At 43.3% G+C, this 16,727-nt stretch overlaps 2 protein-coding genes across 3 annotated transcripts; both read right to left on the bottom strand.

Annotated features, from left to right (window-relative positions):
* Positions 1-995: 995 nt before the first annotated feature.
* On the bottom strand, positions 996-3,758 carry LOC120659218 (probable LRR receptor-like serine/threonine-protein kinase RPK1). The gene has a single exon (XM_039937275.1). The coding sequence runs from the start codon at positions 3,674-3,676 to the stop codon at positions 1,520-1,522; it is 2,157 nt and encodes a 718-aa protein (XP_039793209.1). The 5' UTR covers positions 3,677-3,758; the 3' UTR covers positions 996-1,519.
* Positions 3,759-6,779: 3,021 nt separating this feature from the next.
* LOC120659217 (protein LEO1 homolog) lies at positions 6,780-13,591 on the bottom strand. Of its 2 annotated transcripts, none has more exons than XM_039937273.1 (11): positions 13,222-13,591; positions 12,287-12,669; positions 12,017-12,131; positions 11,411-11,593; positions 10,622-10,798; positions 10,131-10,262; positions 9,866-10,045; positions 9,016-9,147; positions 8,200-8,307; positions 7,881-8,111; positions 6,780-7,139 (listed from the first exon to the last, which is right to left on the bottom strand). In XM_039937273.1, exons 1-11 carry the CDS (start codon positions 13,489-13,491, stop codon positions 6,987-6,989), a joined length of 2,064 nt encoding a protein of 687 aa, XP_039793207.1. In that variant the 5' UTR covers positions 13,492-13,591; the 3' UTR covers positions 6,780-6,986. The 2 variants fall into 2 exon arrangements, with proteins under 2 accessions (XP_039793207.1, XP_039793208.1); XM_039937274.1 differs by having other exon boundaries at positions 12,329-12,669; positions 13,222-13,587.
* Between the last annotated feature and the right edge of the window lie 3,136 nt (positions 13,592-16,727).

Here is a 16,727-nt window from a genome sequence, read left to right as displayed (position 1 = left end):
CATTGAGTTTTTATTTTGGCATGGGTGCCCGGGCACCCCCTGGAGTCAACGTAGCTCCGCCCCTGAGTGGAATGGGGGACTCAATTTCTTTTGAGGTTAGAGGTAGCTTGAGAAGTTAGGCCAGTCGGAAGCCCACGATCTAATTAGACGAGGGTCCAAGGAAAGCAAGTGTTGGAGTTAGACCCCAAATATAGTAATACCAACGGTAAATTATCAAATAAATACGGTAATTCTCGAAAACGGTCGGTAGAGGTTGAAATCATTTTCACTTTCAGTTTCGGATAAAAATATTATTTTCGTTTTTATATTTTCGGTAGCCGTTTCCGTTTTCGTTTACACCAGAATCCCGGTAAAATCTCGAAAACGATTCTCGGTAACCGAAAATTTTCATTTTCATTTTCATCCCTACGCGTGGCGCCGGCGAGCCGCCGGTGATAGGCTCGAGCGATGGAGCGCGTGCACAGAACTCGACGGAGCAGCCACAGAGTCCTCTGCAGCGCCGCCGCCGACGGCGGGGCTGCTCACTGCCGTAACTGCGTCGGGCAGTCCTTGCGGTGACGTCCGGGGGGCACCACAGTCGCCGTCGGCCAACCTGCCTGTGAAAGCAGCCACCGTTTTATCAGAGCAGTTTCTATCTCTGCTGCTCATCCAGTCCTCACCGTTGTTGAAGCTATCAGTGTCTGATCATGCTCTTTTGTCTTTGGGGATTCTTCTGTCACGAGCGGCATCTCATCAGTCGTTACTCCTCTGTTCATGGAGGAGAGAACGCAGGCGCACTACTCCGGTGAACAACGATGCATTTGAAACGAGCCCATGATCTCGGCTGCAACGCAACCTGAATAGGAGCAAACGCAAACACAACTCTACAAGAGTACAAGTTGTAGCAGCTGCAATGCATATGCACCACCTGCATTCAGCAACTGTCAACAGCACGAGACAGATGCACCGAGCAGATTACGCAATTGGCAGGGGCAACGAAGGAGCAGCTCAGTTCGAAACACCACAAAGTATTTAGCACGTTCTCACAATCACGTCAACTCACACATTCGCGCCCAGTTCCAGGCACAAATCCAAGCCATGCATGAACATCGATCAGTTAATGATAACACCACATGACCACAAACTCATCAACCCATTCATGTCAAACTGTACATCATGTTCAGAAACCATGATCAGCTATACTAATATATGAATTATGTAATACTTCCAGAAGGCCGAATGCTTCAACAGTCCTGCAACTGCACAACATCTCAGTGACAAGAAAAAGAAAAAAAGTAATGCCACTGAACTGCTGTGCAGTTGCAGAACTGTTGAAGCATTCGGTTTTCTTTCTTTCTATTTATTAAAGAGTTAGAGGAAGCATTCAGCTTCCTTGGTGGAGATGAGGCTGCTGAGGAGATAAAATCGATGGCATCTCAAGCCACCACCTTGTTGTAGCGCACCTCCTTCCCACACAGCTAAACTTCCTGGGCAGAGAAAACAGCCTAGCTATCAGCACATCGGTGCATGCCTTGTGTTCCTAGTAAGGAGGTCGGAGATCCCTTAGGCGTCGAACCACATTCTTCATTGTGGGCCTAGCAGCAACAGACTCCTGCGTGCACTGGACCGCCACGTTCAGGAACTCAACCAGATCATCATGTGGGGCCTTATCCCACAAGCCTTCAATGAAGAATTCACGAACTCTGCTTCTCTGGATAAGCTTCTGAGCCCAGCTAACAATGTTGAAACCATTTCCATATGGAGAAAATGATGGGTCCAGGGCTTTCTTGTCTGAAATCAGTTCGAGAAGCACAACACCATAGCTGTACACATCCGCCTTATCAGACACGCGGCATGTCATTGCATACTCGGGTGCGACATAACCAAAAGTACCAGCAACATCTGTCGTCGCATGAGTTTCTGAGTTCCTGAGAAGCCTTGCCAATCCAAAATCAGAAAGATAAGCATTGCATTCATTGTCAAGCAGTATGTTGTTTGGCTTCACATCTCGGTGCAGAATGCGGGGGATACATTCTTCATGCATGTATGCAAGAGCACGAGCGACATCGAGAGCAATTTTGTGAAGCTTTCTCCAACTGATTGGTCTCTTTGTTCTCTCCTGTATGAATTTTTCCAAGTTGCCACCTGGCAGGTAGTTGTATATCAGAAACATCTCCGAATCACTGATATGGTAACCTAAGAGAGTGACAAGATTCGGATGACGGCACTGCCCAAGAATTCTCACTTCTGCTTGGAACTCCTTGTCGCCATGCTGCTTCCCAATAGCAAGCCTCTTTATTGCCACAAGAACTCCAGGGGCAATCTCGGCTCTGTATGTCGGACCAAAGCCGCCATTACCAATACAATTGCTAGCATTGAAATTTCCTGTGGCACGGACAACCGTCTCATAAGTCAGGGGGGCTCCAATATCAACATTGTCAAAAACCTTGACTTCAATTCTCCTGAAAGAGCATCTTGACGGCCTCAGAGCACATTTCCTTGTGCAGATGCACATGATAAGTGCAACTAACAGAACCACAAAAATGGCTGATGCTGAAGCTATGGCAGCAATCTCTTTGGTTCCCAAACCACCAGGAGTGCCTGTGCTCTTCTCAATCAGCACACGCATGCCTGATGTGGGAGAAACTGTAAATAGCTCACTAGGTTGCCATGATGGGTTGACACTGGAAGTAGCATCTGTAACTAAAGAAATGTTAACCACTGATACTGATGGCATGGGAGGATTGGCCGCTGCAGTTATCTCTCCAGAAAGCCTGTTGTTGTCAAGAAGTAGAACAGTGCGATTTCGAATAGCTTCAAGATCAATGGGAACTGACCCTGATAGAGAATTGTTGGACAGATCAAGAAATTTCAGTACCCTCAGCCGGCCCAAATCGGAAGGTATCTCACCGCTGAAATTGTTCCCAGATAATGAGAGGAACTTCAACTTCTTCAACACCTTGAGGCCCAACGGCAGCTGACCGCTGAGCAAGTTCCTGCTGAGATCCATCTTGACGAGGGCCCTGCAATAGAGGAGCTCCGGAGGCACGCCGCCGGTCAGCCTGTTCCCGGACAGCTCCAGGACACGGAGCTTCGCAAGCTTCCCAATCTGCTGCGGGATGGAACCATCCAACGAATTGGAGGACAGCCGCAGGCGCCGGAGTGCCGCACAGCTCCCCAGCCCCGGAGGGATTGTCCCAGAAAGCCGGTTCCCGGCAAGGTCCAAGCTTTTCAGACCTTCCGGAAAGGTAGTCGGCAGGCCGCCACGGAGGGAGTTGCCGGCCAGGTTGAGCACCTCGAGGTGCCGCAGCCGCGAGACTTCCTGAGGAATCTCGCCGCGGAGCCCGACGGCGGGAAAGGAGAGCGCTCTGAGCTCGGTGAGGCGAGCGACCGCCGGCGAGAGCTCCCCGGCGACGGCGAGGCGTCGGCCGGGTGGGGACGGGGGCGAGAGGGCCACGACACGGCGGGACCGCGCGTCGCAGGTGACCCCCGGCCAGGAGCAGTGGTGGAAGCCGGATTCCAAGGCCCACTGGCGGAGAGGGTCGCCGGAGCCGGAGGAGAGGCCGGTCTTGAGCTCAAGGAGCGCCGCCCTGTCCTGCTCCTGCGGTGGCGACGCCGCGCAGGAGGCGGTGAGAAGGTGGAGAACTAACAGTACGGTGGTGGTGGAACAGACCGCGCTCCAGTGGCGGAAGGCCATCTCCGGCTAGTCGCCGACGAGGACCTCGGCTCCAAACCAAGCGGTGGTGGAGTCTCTGCCTGTGGCCGTGTGGGGTACCAGACTAGTAGCACGCGGTGGGGGCCACGCCAGAATTTTCATGGACCGGATGGAGGATCGTAACGAAATTTCAGAAAGTTGCAGGGTGCAGAAAGTGACTGATGCTGGGTTTTGTGGTGTTCATTTCTGCGTGGCCGGCTTCTTGGCTGCTGCTGCCGCGGTCCTTCTTCAGTCACTTGCTATCAGTGTTTTACTTTTCGTTGGTTGCTCATTTAGAAATTCCATTTTAGGGTTGGAATTATCCACCACTGGAAGGAATTGTAAGTGGTTCACATTTTTCGGTGAACATGATCGTCAAACATGCATATGCATAGTTGTAGCTTGAGATGTGCCATTCTTTTCTTTCACATGTGGTCATGTGGATAATATTGGCTAGATTGCAAATTGGTGCCGAGATTGGTAAGTTCGTATGCATTCCAAGTCAAAGAGGTTTTGGCGTCAAATTTAGTATCTTTCAGCCTGATCGGCAAAGATTGTTGTAGCTGCGGCTGCAGCTACTAGATATCAATAGTTGTAGCAGCCAGAGTAGCGGGTGCTGTAGTTCTAACTGTAGTCTAGCCGCAAGAATGGTAACTGAACATGCCGTTTAAATATTTCTAAAGAGAAGCCCACATTTTTCTAAAAAACATCGGCCTACCAGGCCGCTAACTCAAAGCCCAAACCGGTGGGATCAATCCACGACATGACTGAATTCCGCTACTCGCACTTACTAGTCTTTCTCACTTGTCCATGTAAAAGTCCCGACCAAATTCATAAGACCATAGTCCATTAAACGGCCCAATGAACTCGTGCGATTGAAGATGGGCGGGTGTGAGCCCACGAGGAATCTATTAGGGCTGCGCTCGCTCCCTCTACCTTTTCATTCTCGCCGGCACTTCCTCCCGTACTAGATTTGCTTGCTCGTCATAAATAGAAGGTTGTCGGGTGGATGCCGCCATGTTCCTCTACTCCCTTTCCTACAAGGGACATAGGAGTTCCCATGTGTGGTGGTTTAAGTGCCACTCTCAACGGAGGAATTTACGGCAGCGGAGATAGGATCTTAGACAATAGAGAAGGAAGTTAACAAAGGTCAGATTTGGTTTTGATCTTTTGTTTCTTAAAAACATTTTGAGTGCATTTGGGACATGCTAAAGTAAAATTAGAACAAAAGAATATAAACTAGGGTAAAGTTTGTAAAATCATATATAAAAATTTATCATTGAATAGCTCAACTTTATCCTTGGTACAGGCTTTGGGTATGGCTACAGCTTGTAGGGTCCTAGGATTTGAGAGTATAGGAGGTGTAGAGTGGAGTACTCAAGCGAGCTCATTCTAGGAATCTAGGGTTGGGATCAGGAAGGATGGAGGACCTAGCGAGTTTGTAAGAGGAAGAGGAAAAAAAACTAAGAAGGGAAAATAGAGTTCCCAGAAATAGGAAAAACATGGTAGTGCCATTGCCTAAATTTGTTGCTGATATTTTTTCCCACCTTAGAGAAGCTTGTATTGCGTTTGGCACCTATCTCTAATTATGATGCTTGACAACATTTCATCTCTCCATTATTTCAAAGTAGGATCCCCCTAAACAGTTACTCAAACTGTATTGGTACAAGTATATAATACTTGGAAAACTAAAAAAAATCCTTACTCTCCCATGGCATTCTAGGTGGTAACCAAATTAAGATATTCGTCTGTAGGATATTTTAAGCACTTGCTAAGGCTACAACATCACAAGGATAGCATGAAACAGGAATTGCCAAGATAAAAGTAGGGGTACAAGTCCATGGCCTATAGAGTGTATTTTTTTATCTCCAGTCCTTCAACCATTTTGTTTTTTAAATTTACACTCAAGTCCATTCCTACTTTAGCCCCAAATTAAAGCTAGGCTTGAAACACTAGTAACTCCTTCCTACCAAAATTCCTCTCGTCTTTATCGAAGGTAAGTAACTAACCATCATAAGTCCATTGGTAGGTGGGCCGTACAACAGACACAAAGATTTAATTAGTTATGTACTTATGTGTTGCTTGAGTTACACATTGCTTCCATGCATAATGCCACGATAGGGTAGTGTACCACACCGCCTCACCAAGCGGCGGTGCCTTGTCTCTCTTCGTATAACATGTCAGCCGCCAGTTTCCCTCGACTCACCATTTTTGTCCTTTTATCTTCATTTCCCTAACCATTTTTGTCCCTTTATCTTCATTTCCCTAAAGATTCATTTAAGCAACTTTTGCTAGGGACAAAAGAAAAACCTCTCAACGACGACGTCACATGCCCTTCCTATGGGCAACGCTACCGACGGTTCTTGCCCCTTCTTATACCAAAGAAAAGAAGCACCTTGTTTGATTATTCATTTATTTTTTACTATAATTGTTGTGATTATAGACTTAGGATTATTTGATACTACATCTGTAATCAAGGCCTTGTTTAGATCCCAAAACGTAAAATACAAAAATTTTGTAAATCGTTTGTATGGTGTACTAAATGTAGTCAAAAAATAAATCGCATTACACAAATAGACTGTAAATCGCGAGACGAATCTAATGAGCCTAATTATGACGTGATTAGACACTAAATTGCTACATAAATGCTACAGTAAACATGCTCTAATGATGGATCGATTAGGCTCGTTAGATTCGTCTCGTAGTTTACAGACGAGATCTGTAATTAGTTTTGTGATTAGTCTACATTTAATACTTCAAATATTGAAGATTTTCTTCAAAAAACACAAAATGATCTAAACACACCCCAAATGTATCCATATCAAGTTTGTTCATAATAGTTAAAAATTGATGCCTCTTGATAAAGGTTTGTTCATAAAAGTTTGCAATGCAGGTGCAGGGGATGGATGGTGTTGGTGACAGCCGGAGACGACCGGTGCGTGGGCGCCGACGTGGAGTGTCGGCGACGACGCGGTCGCGGGTCTCCCAAGACGAAGCCGCCTCGGCGACCGTCTCCATTCCGGTCAGCGGCGACCACCACCAAGGAGACATGCAAAGTTTCACCGGAATTTCGTAAAAGCACGCACGTGGAATTTTCACATAATTATAACTCTGTAGCATATGGACGGGCCTTTCTTTTCCTTTACCATTATAAACTAAATAATACCCGCACGCTGAATAATAACAATTAACGTGACATCCTGTTTCCAGGGAACAATTAATTCTCCTTGAGAGAAAAAAAATTGAAACAAAACCGTAGCACCTGGTCAATACATCAATGTTTTACAAGGTTTTTTTTCCTGTTCATCGTCAATCAGTCCTCGTCGCTGTCGTCGAAAACGACGGCCTTCCTGCGATGCTGAACGGCCGGCTGCTTCCTCGGGGGAGAGTCGTCGTCGTCGTCCTCGGAGACCAGCTCCTCCCGCCTGTGGCTGCTGCTTCCTGATTCTCTCTTCCGTTTCGGTGCCTGCAGTGCCAGTACCAGTTTGATTGTAAAAAAATAATAATATAGAGATGTGCAGTGGCGTTTTCTTTTCAGTTTCCAAGTTTTGGTGTCCCACTCAAGGAGCGCAATTGCATAACCTAAGAATTCAGTGTGCACCAAATTCAAAAAGGTAAAGGTGACTGCACAACAGAGATTTAAAACGATAGCAAGTCACTTGCTTTCAGCAATGAGGCAATTATTCCCGCTTTTCTGGATGAATAAATCTTTCTGTTCTATAGTCAGCAGGACTCGACTGCGACGTTGCTATCATTTTCTTGCCCAGGAAAACTAAATAGACTATGATCTTGCTATCACTTTCTTGCCCAGGAATATACTAAAATAAATAGACTATGATCTTCACACTTTCAAATACATACCGCAAAATAAGTTTCCTCTCTACTTCATTTTGTTCTTGTTTAACAGTTCAACTTACGTAAGATCCGCAAAACTGAGAAGCTGCCCTTACCAATCTACTAACAATTAATCCAAGTTTACTGACTAAAAGTCTGCCCACACAATTCTGGCTTTTAAAACGAATTTCAAATAAATTCTAGTTCTGCAGTCCAACTTTCTGGAATTCTTATTATTGTGTCATGCAAAGTATTCCATTCTTTGAAATGTTAGCTTAAGAAAAACCTGAACCTTGCTATTTAATGCTATGAAATCCAGAGTGCCTAATCTATGGGAAAAGCAACACTGTTTTTCCAGGCCCAGATATCTAACCTCCATTTCTTCATCTGACAGAGGCGCTTCATCCTCAGCATCTTCCTCGTATTCATCTTCCTCATCCAGCTCATCTTCCCTTCCACGGGTTGGTGAGTGCTCAATATCCTCGCCATCAGTTTCATATTCTGATTCCTCCCTCTCACTTTCTGAGTATTCATCAGCTTGACGTCTCGGTGGACGAGCAGGAGCATATGATGGTTTGCGGGGAACATTTCTGCTCATATTTGACTGAAAATGTGCAGGGCATATAGATAAGTACAAATATTATAAGTTTGGTTGAAGTGAGAACTGTGAAATAATGAGCTAAATTGCTCACCTTCTTTGCATTAATGATACGCCTCTCAGCTAGCGCTTCAGCTTCCAACTCATCCTCAAAACGTCTACGAGCTGGCATCCGCCGAGAACCATAGTCAGGCTCCTCATCCTGCCAAATATGAACAACTTCAATCAATACTTGGCACTGTCCTGGCTAATACTGAAGCACAGCACGGCTCTTTATTATCCCTAAAGACCAGCTATTCAAATATGTATCTAAAATACTAAATCCTAACGAAACATAAGCAACAATAACAGGGTAAGATTATCATGTAGCCCAATTCTGCATGTATCCATTCAACAAGGGGTACTCCCAAGAGTTGAGTAACACATCATACACAAATGAGAAATATCTCATCATTAAAGACATAGCTGGAATCATATAAAAAAAGGCATAGCTGGAATAAGCTTCAACCAGTTTACACTAATTTTGTTGTAAATGAAACATATGTAAGTGTGGTATAGGCATATTCACACAGTAGCTCAGATAAAAAGATTGGTTAGTGTAAAAAGAAAAAAAAAGGAAAAGCAGTTATTAGGCACAGTTCTCCACTTGCTACGCTTCCTGAATTCAATTGTGCCTAAAAAATCTCAACTAGGCAAAACTGTATCATAAACTTGTTTTCACTCAACCAAACTTTTTTCTTCATTTTTCTTTTTCCATTGTTTCCATTTTGGTGATGACTGGGTAGATGAACCTAACAGGAGTGGCACTGTTGCAAGTTGCAACAGGAGTTGATGTGCATATGGCAATAGCTGCTAATAACAATACTATCTAATTGGCAAAAAAAAAGCAGCTAAACAACAAGGAATCAACCTCATCTAAAGCATCTTCCAAGAAGCCTGGAGAAAGCTGTCGCCTTGGCCGGGTAGGTTGTGTGTACTTGCGGTTCACCTTTTCTCTTTTGCGTTGAAGAATTGAATGGGCCCGGATATTTTGGCCCAAACTCTGCACAATTACTGTATCAGTAGAAAGGACAACATCCGCCCAAATGCTTATGAAATCAGTTTTGAAAAAAAAAGAGGGAAAACCAGAACAGCAAGAAACAAGACTTGAGTGTCGTTACTGAATTGAGTTGACAACCTATTCCCTCCAATCCAAATTATAGATCGTTTTGGCTTTTCTAGATAACATTTGCTATGCACTTACGTTATGTCTAGATACATAGGAAAAACCATGTATCTAGAACAGCCAAAACGGCCTGTAATTTGGAACGAGGGGAGTATTTTTTTTGTGCCTTAATCAATGACTTTTGCATGATGCAACTTTTACTTTTGGGATACTAATTTGAGCATGTCACACTAAATTATCATAACACTAATAAAACAGTGAAACTAATAGAACTTTTAGGCCCCTCATTAAGCAGGTGAGACCTGAACTGACATAGAAAACTATATATGGAAAACTACAGAAAAGACTTTGTAATTGAAAAATCAGTAGGTTTATACATTGGGACAGACCGGACAGTCCCAATCATCTTAAGAAAACGCTAGCGATGCAAGGAATTATGTCAAGCCCTAGTACTGCCAACAAGAGAAACAGATGGGCAGGAAAAGCATAACACAAGCAATGCACACCTGAGCTAGGATCTTAGTTCGAATGGGCAGGGAAAAAAGTCATGCACATACATAATGTCCAGTGGATAAAGTGATTGTGAATTAGTTACCCTTTCCCTTTCCTGTTTCACTTTCTCAGGATCCTTAGTCTCAAACCATTTTTGCATCTTAACAGTTTTTTTATTCTGAGAATCAACCAGAGCAGTTAATAAGCGATGCGACTTTGAAGACAAGGAAGATGGCATAAATCTCATTTTGTGCAAAAGCCTTCCTTGTGATTGTAGAATTCCCTGCATTATAATGTTCAAAATTACTAATGTCAATGAAACTTAATCATTGATGATTGAAAAAGAGCTGTAAAGAAGACTTATTTACCTTCCCATTCCTCAAAAACAGATGGGACTGGTCATGATGGGCATCATGTACAGATATATCAAGAACTTCATTGCCAATCAGAAGCTGCATACTTCCATCTTTCCATTTTACAAAGCGTGCATTGCTTTCACACTGTAATAGTTAAAAAAAGCTTCAGTAACCACAGTAAAAAGAAATGAAACCTCAGAAAGTATCAACGGAGAAATTTATCTACACATAAACACATAATCATCAATACAACCCGCACAAGCATATATGTAACTACCAAATAAAAACTGAAAATGGCCAAACTCTTTAAGTTAAGCATGGCAACAGGAAGCCTAGCCTAGCCTTAGAGTTGCTTTCTTTGAACATAACACAGAGAAAAGGAAACGGCAGTTAAGAAACAAAAGAAAATTGCAAACACTCAAACACAGAGAAGAATCAGTCAAGCATCATCAGTAGCTAGTGAGTTCCTAGCCTCATTGATACATGGACAACATTTCACTTACAGATGTAGTGCCATCGGCGTTCCTAACAGTTCTCCACCGCACAATATTGTCCTCTAGCCGTATCCTTTTCTTAGTCCCAGATTCATCTGTGACAAAAACATCTTCTTCCACATATGTTTTTGGATCAAAGGGTTTAGGGTCGATCCCCATGATATTTGATACCTTGATCACATTCATCTACAAAATAGGAGAACAGTCAATAATTGCCTATGTGAAAAGCAGCAGAGGTGCAAACCTTTGACCATGGATCATAAAACTCCTAGCGAAGCATGAAAAGGTTGAAAGGGAACATGTTTGCTAAATTATCATATTTAACATAAAAGAACAGCAACCAGATACATGCTTTCTTGGACAAGCATAAGCACAGTGTTTCACAGAAGATCGAGCTCCACACTTCTTCGGTTGTGTTACACTAGCCAGGTAGCAAGGTGTAAATGCTAAATAGAGAACATCATCAATGAAACAAGCATCAGACAGTAACATTGTAGATATCAAGGAATATTAACCGATGTAATAATGGATATATACAGCAAGAAAAACATGACATGGCATTAAACAACATTAAATTCTTTGGTGTAATGAAGGCAAATACACAAGTGACCTTATAAATTCATTAAAAACGCTATTAAACTGCATGCTACAAAAACATGAAAATTTTCAAATTGAGAATGGCAATCGATAAACATCAAACAATGAAGAACATGGAATTGTCTCATCAGAAAAAGACAGCAGCGATGTGGTCAAATATAAAGAGTATGGCTTAAATGTATTCACATGGCAATAACTCACTTTTTCAGGTCGAGCTGGTGGTTGCCTAAATGGAACTACCAAGTCCAGCGGTGGACCAACTGGTTTCTCTTTTGGTTTCAGTTCACGATTTTCATCAGATTCATATTGCATATCTTCGTCAGCCACTACATCATCTGGTTGCATGTCCTTCTCATACTGTCCTTCATCCTCCATAGGCGATCTCTACAAAAGAAAAGGAAGAAGAATTTTATTGAGCACAACAGGAATTTGAAGAAAAAAAAGCTATCAAAAAGAATAACAGGCAATGGAAGTGAACATTTATCAAAGCTGACCGGATCAATGGATTTGAGTAGAACACATGCAAGACATGAAGCTAAAAAATAGCTTCCGTTCAGACTTTGGATAAATCAAGTGCCAGCAAAAAATGTTCACATGAACGACTTAAAAATCTCAGATTTACGTATGCAAGCGTGAAAGGAAAATAAAAGGGCCAATTTATCGAGTTTACTCTCTACATTCTAAGCAGTAACTTGCGTGGATTCTGCAAGACGTTTTTTATTTATTTTTAAGGCAATTAATCCTACTTCTCACTTAAAATTGGGGGGAAAAGGGGGCCGACATGATAACGGAATCTTAGTATCTTACATGTGAGTCTTCATCAATTTCATGGCGTGCACCATATGGAGCCGGTTCATCTTCATCACTATCACCAAACACATCGCGAACAACTTCCTGATCTCTTTCTTCCTCCATTGGGGAGCTGCGCAATAAAATTGTTACTACCACAAGCTACTGCATGATTATAAAGGGTCAAAATAAGCGAAGAATGTGTAGATAAAGTCACTGCCAAAATAACTAAACATTTAATAAACCAATGAGTTGACTACTCAAAACTGTAAGGCTTAACAATATTACTATTTTATAGTTTGATATGCAGCATTCTGGTTTTCCCTTAACCTTGGTTTCCTTGTTTGGTGAGCCTCCTCATCTTCTTGACCTCCATCAGCATAGTAATTGTCTTCAGATCCCTCAGATTCAGAGGCAACAACTCCCCTTCTTCTAGATACTGTCCTCTGCTGGTAGCCTTCATCTTCACTATCCATTCCTCTTGCATCAGGTTCCATCCTTTGGTCATTGAGTTCTCTTTCGGGGGAGCTCTGGACCTTGTCCCCATCACTTTCTGCTTGATCAAGATCTGCACGATGAGCTTCACCTTCACTTTCCTCTTCCATTCCAATTTGCCCCTCACTTTCGCCTTCACCTTCCCCTCCATTCTCTGCCTCACCATCCACTTCTTCCTACATAAATCCATCAATATAAGTGTTAAATCAGACAGCTTTCCTTTGAGTGCACAGTATTAGAATGTAAGGATGACAGAAGGAAAATTACATGAGCTGATCTTGAACTCTTTGGTGGCACTAGCAGAGCACAGTGGCCCAAATTCACACTAGATAGGTTCAGTGCTGTTCATTCCAGAGATGTATATAGGTTTAGAGCTATGCAATTTTCATATTGCATTTCTTCCCGTAGTGTTACCATGATGTTTAAGTTGGATTTCATGGTAGACAGGACTGGGCTTGAAGTCAAAATGAAGCAAATAAATTCATGGATTCATCTATGTTTCTCTGCATCCACTACCCAAAAGTGAAAAATCAAGTGCGTCCCCAATTTTCCCTGCAAAATTCCAATAAATCCGCCCCCCAAACCAACTGCATCCCCAACCGCGAGGCTCCCAACCTGACGAATCCCAAAACCTAACCGGTCCGACGGGAAGCAGAAAGCTACTGCGGGCGAATCAGAATCACGGGGGCAAGGGAGATACTCCAAGATTGGGAGCTGGGCGGGCTTACGGAGTGGTAGCCGCCGGAGCGGGCGTGGGCGTGGGCGTGGCTGCGGGCGTCGTCTTCCTCCTCGTCGTCGACGTCGTCGTCCAGCTCATGGAGTCGCTGCTGCGGCGGGTGCTGGAGCTGGGGGCGGTAGTCCTCGCCGACGACCTCGACGACGACGTCGTCGTCGTCGTCCGCTTCCTCCTCGTCCTCCGACTGGTCGCCGAAGAGGTTCTGCATCATCTGGTTCCGCGTCTCCTCCTCGACGTCCCGCTCCCGGTCGCCGCCCGCCATCGCCGCCGCGGCGCCTCCCCTCCGGTCTCCTCCACTACCTCACCGGCGTGGCGTTGTGCTGCCAAGACTTGGCTGAGATTGGAGTTGTTCTTACTGGGCTCCTGTTAGGTTACGTATTGTTTGGGCTGGAAGCCAAAACGAGTTCAAACTCTGATGCGCGTCGTGAACTGATCAGCGTCTACTCCTGTTATAAATTCGTAATAACCTGTTCACAAATTTATAATAAACATGTTACAAAATCATCACTGCCAAAATCGTTGCGGATCCAGCATTATCTGCATAGAGCACATCTTTAACCTGGGCTAGGCGTTACTCATCACGAACGGATATTGGTGTGTATACAAGTAAAAAAGGGCAAGCAATAGCACACAGGCAAAGATCATGTTCAAAACACGTGACACTTAGAATGCTGACATCCCAATTTACGTGATAATACATCAAACAAATGGCACAAGCATTTTTCAACACGGTTTGATAACATGTCTTGGTAATAATATAGTCATGATCCTAGCAGCGTTCTTGCAACACAGTTGGATAACATGTCTCGGTGTCCTAATAACATAGATACCTAACTCAATAACATCTACTCCAAAAATGGGTACCACCCAGACCTATCTAACATTAAAGCATGAGAGAAAGAACGAAGAACCTCCCACCCCTTGCCCTTAGGCATGTTGCCAAGCACTTGGACGAGAGAGTTCACAAGCACTCAGTCTCTCTCCCAACCAACATATGCCCGAGATCACTTCTTAAGTGATTGAGACATGGTGCCAAAGGCTACCACGGTGAGCACAAAGCCGAGACAGAGGGCCATACGGTGTAAGCCCCATGCCGCGAAGATTCATGTCCAAAAACCTTACCCAAAATGGATCCCAATAGCGTCGCTCCCTATGTCGATGCGTGACAATGACCATTAAAAGGTAACTCAATACCAACGTTTTAGGAGGAAAATCATGGACTAAAAGTGTTATCCTACTGATCAAGGGGCGAAACGAAGAACCATAAGTCATACCATTCCAAATATTGAACTCTCAGCAGGGACATCAAAGTACTGATCAAGGGGGAAACGAAGAACCATAAGTCATACCATTCCAAATATTGAACTCTCAGCAGGGACATCAAAGTGGCTTGTCTGCGCCAAGACATAGCTCCCAATCTGGTTTGCCTTGCAAGGCACATTTAGTTTATTATTTCACCCTGGTAGGCTGGCATAAATGATACAGTGCCTCATCTCTCCACGAGGCTTTCCCTACTGCTTTCCTTCCTCTCCTCAACTTATCATATTCTAAAACCAACGTGCTCCCAAATGTCAACCCACTCGTGATTAGTGCATCCATCAGCCCGGCCTCGTTAAGCTTCCAAAATTACCTTATCCTCACGAGACAGATCAATACTACAAAGCCATGGAAATTGAGTAGGTGAAGTAGAACTGATCACCACACAAATATAAGCACCGGATAATACTTCAAGGCAAAGGTAATGTCCTAATCTACATACCTATAATCAGTTTGGTGTACAAATTATGTTCATTAAAGAAACACCTCTCTCCTTCAATGTCTCAATCTACAAATGAACATACGAATACATGTTAACCCAGCAAAGCAAGGGATGAGAAATTTGTGATTGAGCACACAGGAACACCTATTTCTCATTACCCAATTAGCAAACTTAAAACGATGGAATTGTCCACGCCCACCAAATCTAGCAATAAATTGATAACTCAGCTTGAGGTTCACCTTTCACCTAATAGTTGACCTAGTAAAACCACCTACACAGAGTTTGGTTACACTAAAGCAGCTCGGTTGGGGCTACTCGACTAGAGCATGGCTTGAGAATTTGAGAGCACATTGGATGGTATGATATGAGTAGACGATGGTATGCAAAAATTGATTTAAATATGTGCAAGATTTCACCAAACACAAACAAACTATGTTAGGAAACATATGACTTTAGTGCCAAACAACAGTTTTAGGAAACTTTCGAAACTACATTGGTTATTGGGTTGGCATGTTATTGAACAAGCATATGTTTATCATTAAGGATAAGCACATCCCTCAAATCTCATTACATGCTCTACTAACTACTGCCGGCTCAAAACACCCTCCGTATCTTGATCCAAAACACCAACACATACTGCATGCTTCACTATATATGCAACCCTGAATAAAGACATGGTTAAAAGCCCAAAAATGCATGATTAGAAGCGACACAAATTAGTATGCTACCACTTCTTCTGTGGACCTTATACCCACACTACTCTAGAAACTTTTACATTGACACCAACATGGGAGAACAACTCTCTACAAGGAACTCAACTTCTCTATTCATAACACAACTAAAATACAACTCTTACACTTTTTATGTGTCAACTCTATCACACTCTACTCATACCATCCATTGGCATGTCATTCAAGTCTCCATGGTGGCTACCTATGCCATCTCCAAATGGCTTCAACTTGGCATGGCTCGGGGGTAGGGGAGTGACTCCATCCATATATATAGGAGTCCATGGCTAATATGGTGTTGCCCTGTGTCCACCTTCTACACTCTTCTACAATTCTAGAGTTTTCTCTATCTCTATCATATCATACAAATACAAATATTTCTTATGTATAATGTTCCTCTGTATAACATTCCACACTTCACCATGAAGCATGACAACTATGACTCATATATGCTCTCCACTCTTCTAGAACATTCTTATCTTGCCGAACTTATCCTTATGCTTTGCACAGTTAGTTTTTTGTGATTTCCACAATCTTCAAAAATATTCCAAGTATGCATTGCATATTTCAACATGGGATTTTAAATTGCTACACAATCAATTTTAGAAATCATCATGTGGGGTTTCAATCGAACCCTAAATCCGGAACAACAAAGAGATGAATATCCCCTGTCGTGCGGAATTTGCATCACATTACGACCTTTTGTTTTTAAGTTTTGATCCTAGCGGCGTTGCCGCGTATGGCTAGTGTGTGGGCTGCATCCACTGCTGATGGCCCCCTGATTTTCTGTCGGCTATGGTGAGTTGAGGTAGCTATGAGTCGGATGGGTACCATAGCTTCTTATATGTTGATTTTGAGATATCTTGCATGTGTTAGTAATTTATTTATTTAGTGATCTCTGACATTATAATTATTACTTACAACTTTGATGCCATGTAAACTAATATATAGAGTAATAGTTATTTGATGCAGGTAGCTCTATAATTTTTATTAGGCAACATAGGTAAGGCA

The sequence above is a fragment of the Panicum virgatum genome, chromosome 2N (assembly GCF_016808335.1).
Source record: "Panicum virgatum strain AP13 chromosome 2N, P.virgatum_v5, whole genome shotgun sequence".
Taxonomy (NCBI): domain Eukaryota; kingdom Viridiplantae; phylum Streptophyta; class Magnoliopsida; order Poales; family Poaceae; genus Panicum; species Panicum virgatum.
The sequence above is the reverse complement of the archived record's forward strand: the minus strand, read 5'-3'. Positions and strand labels throughout refer to the sequence as shown.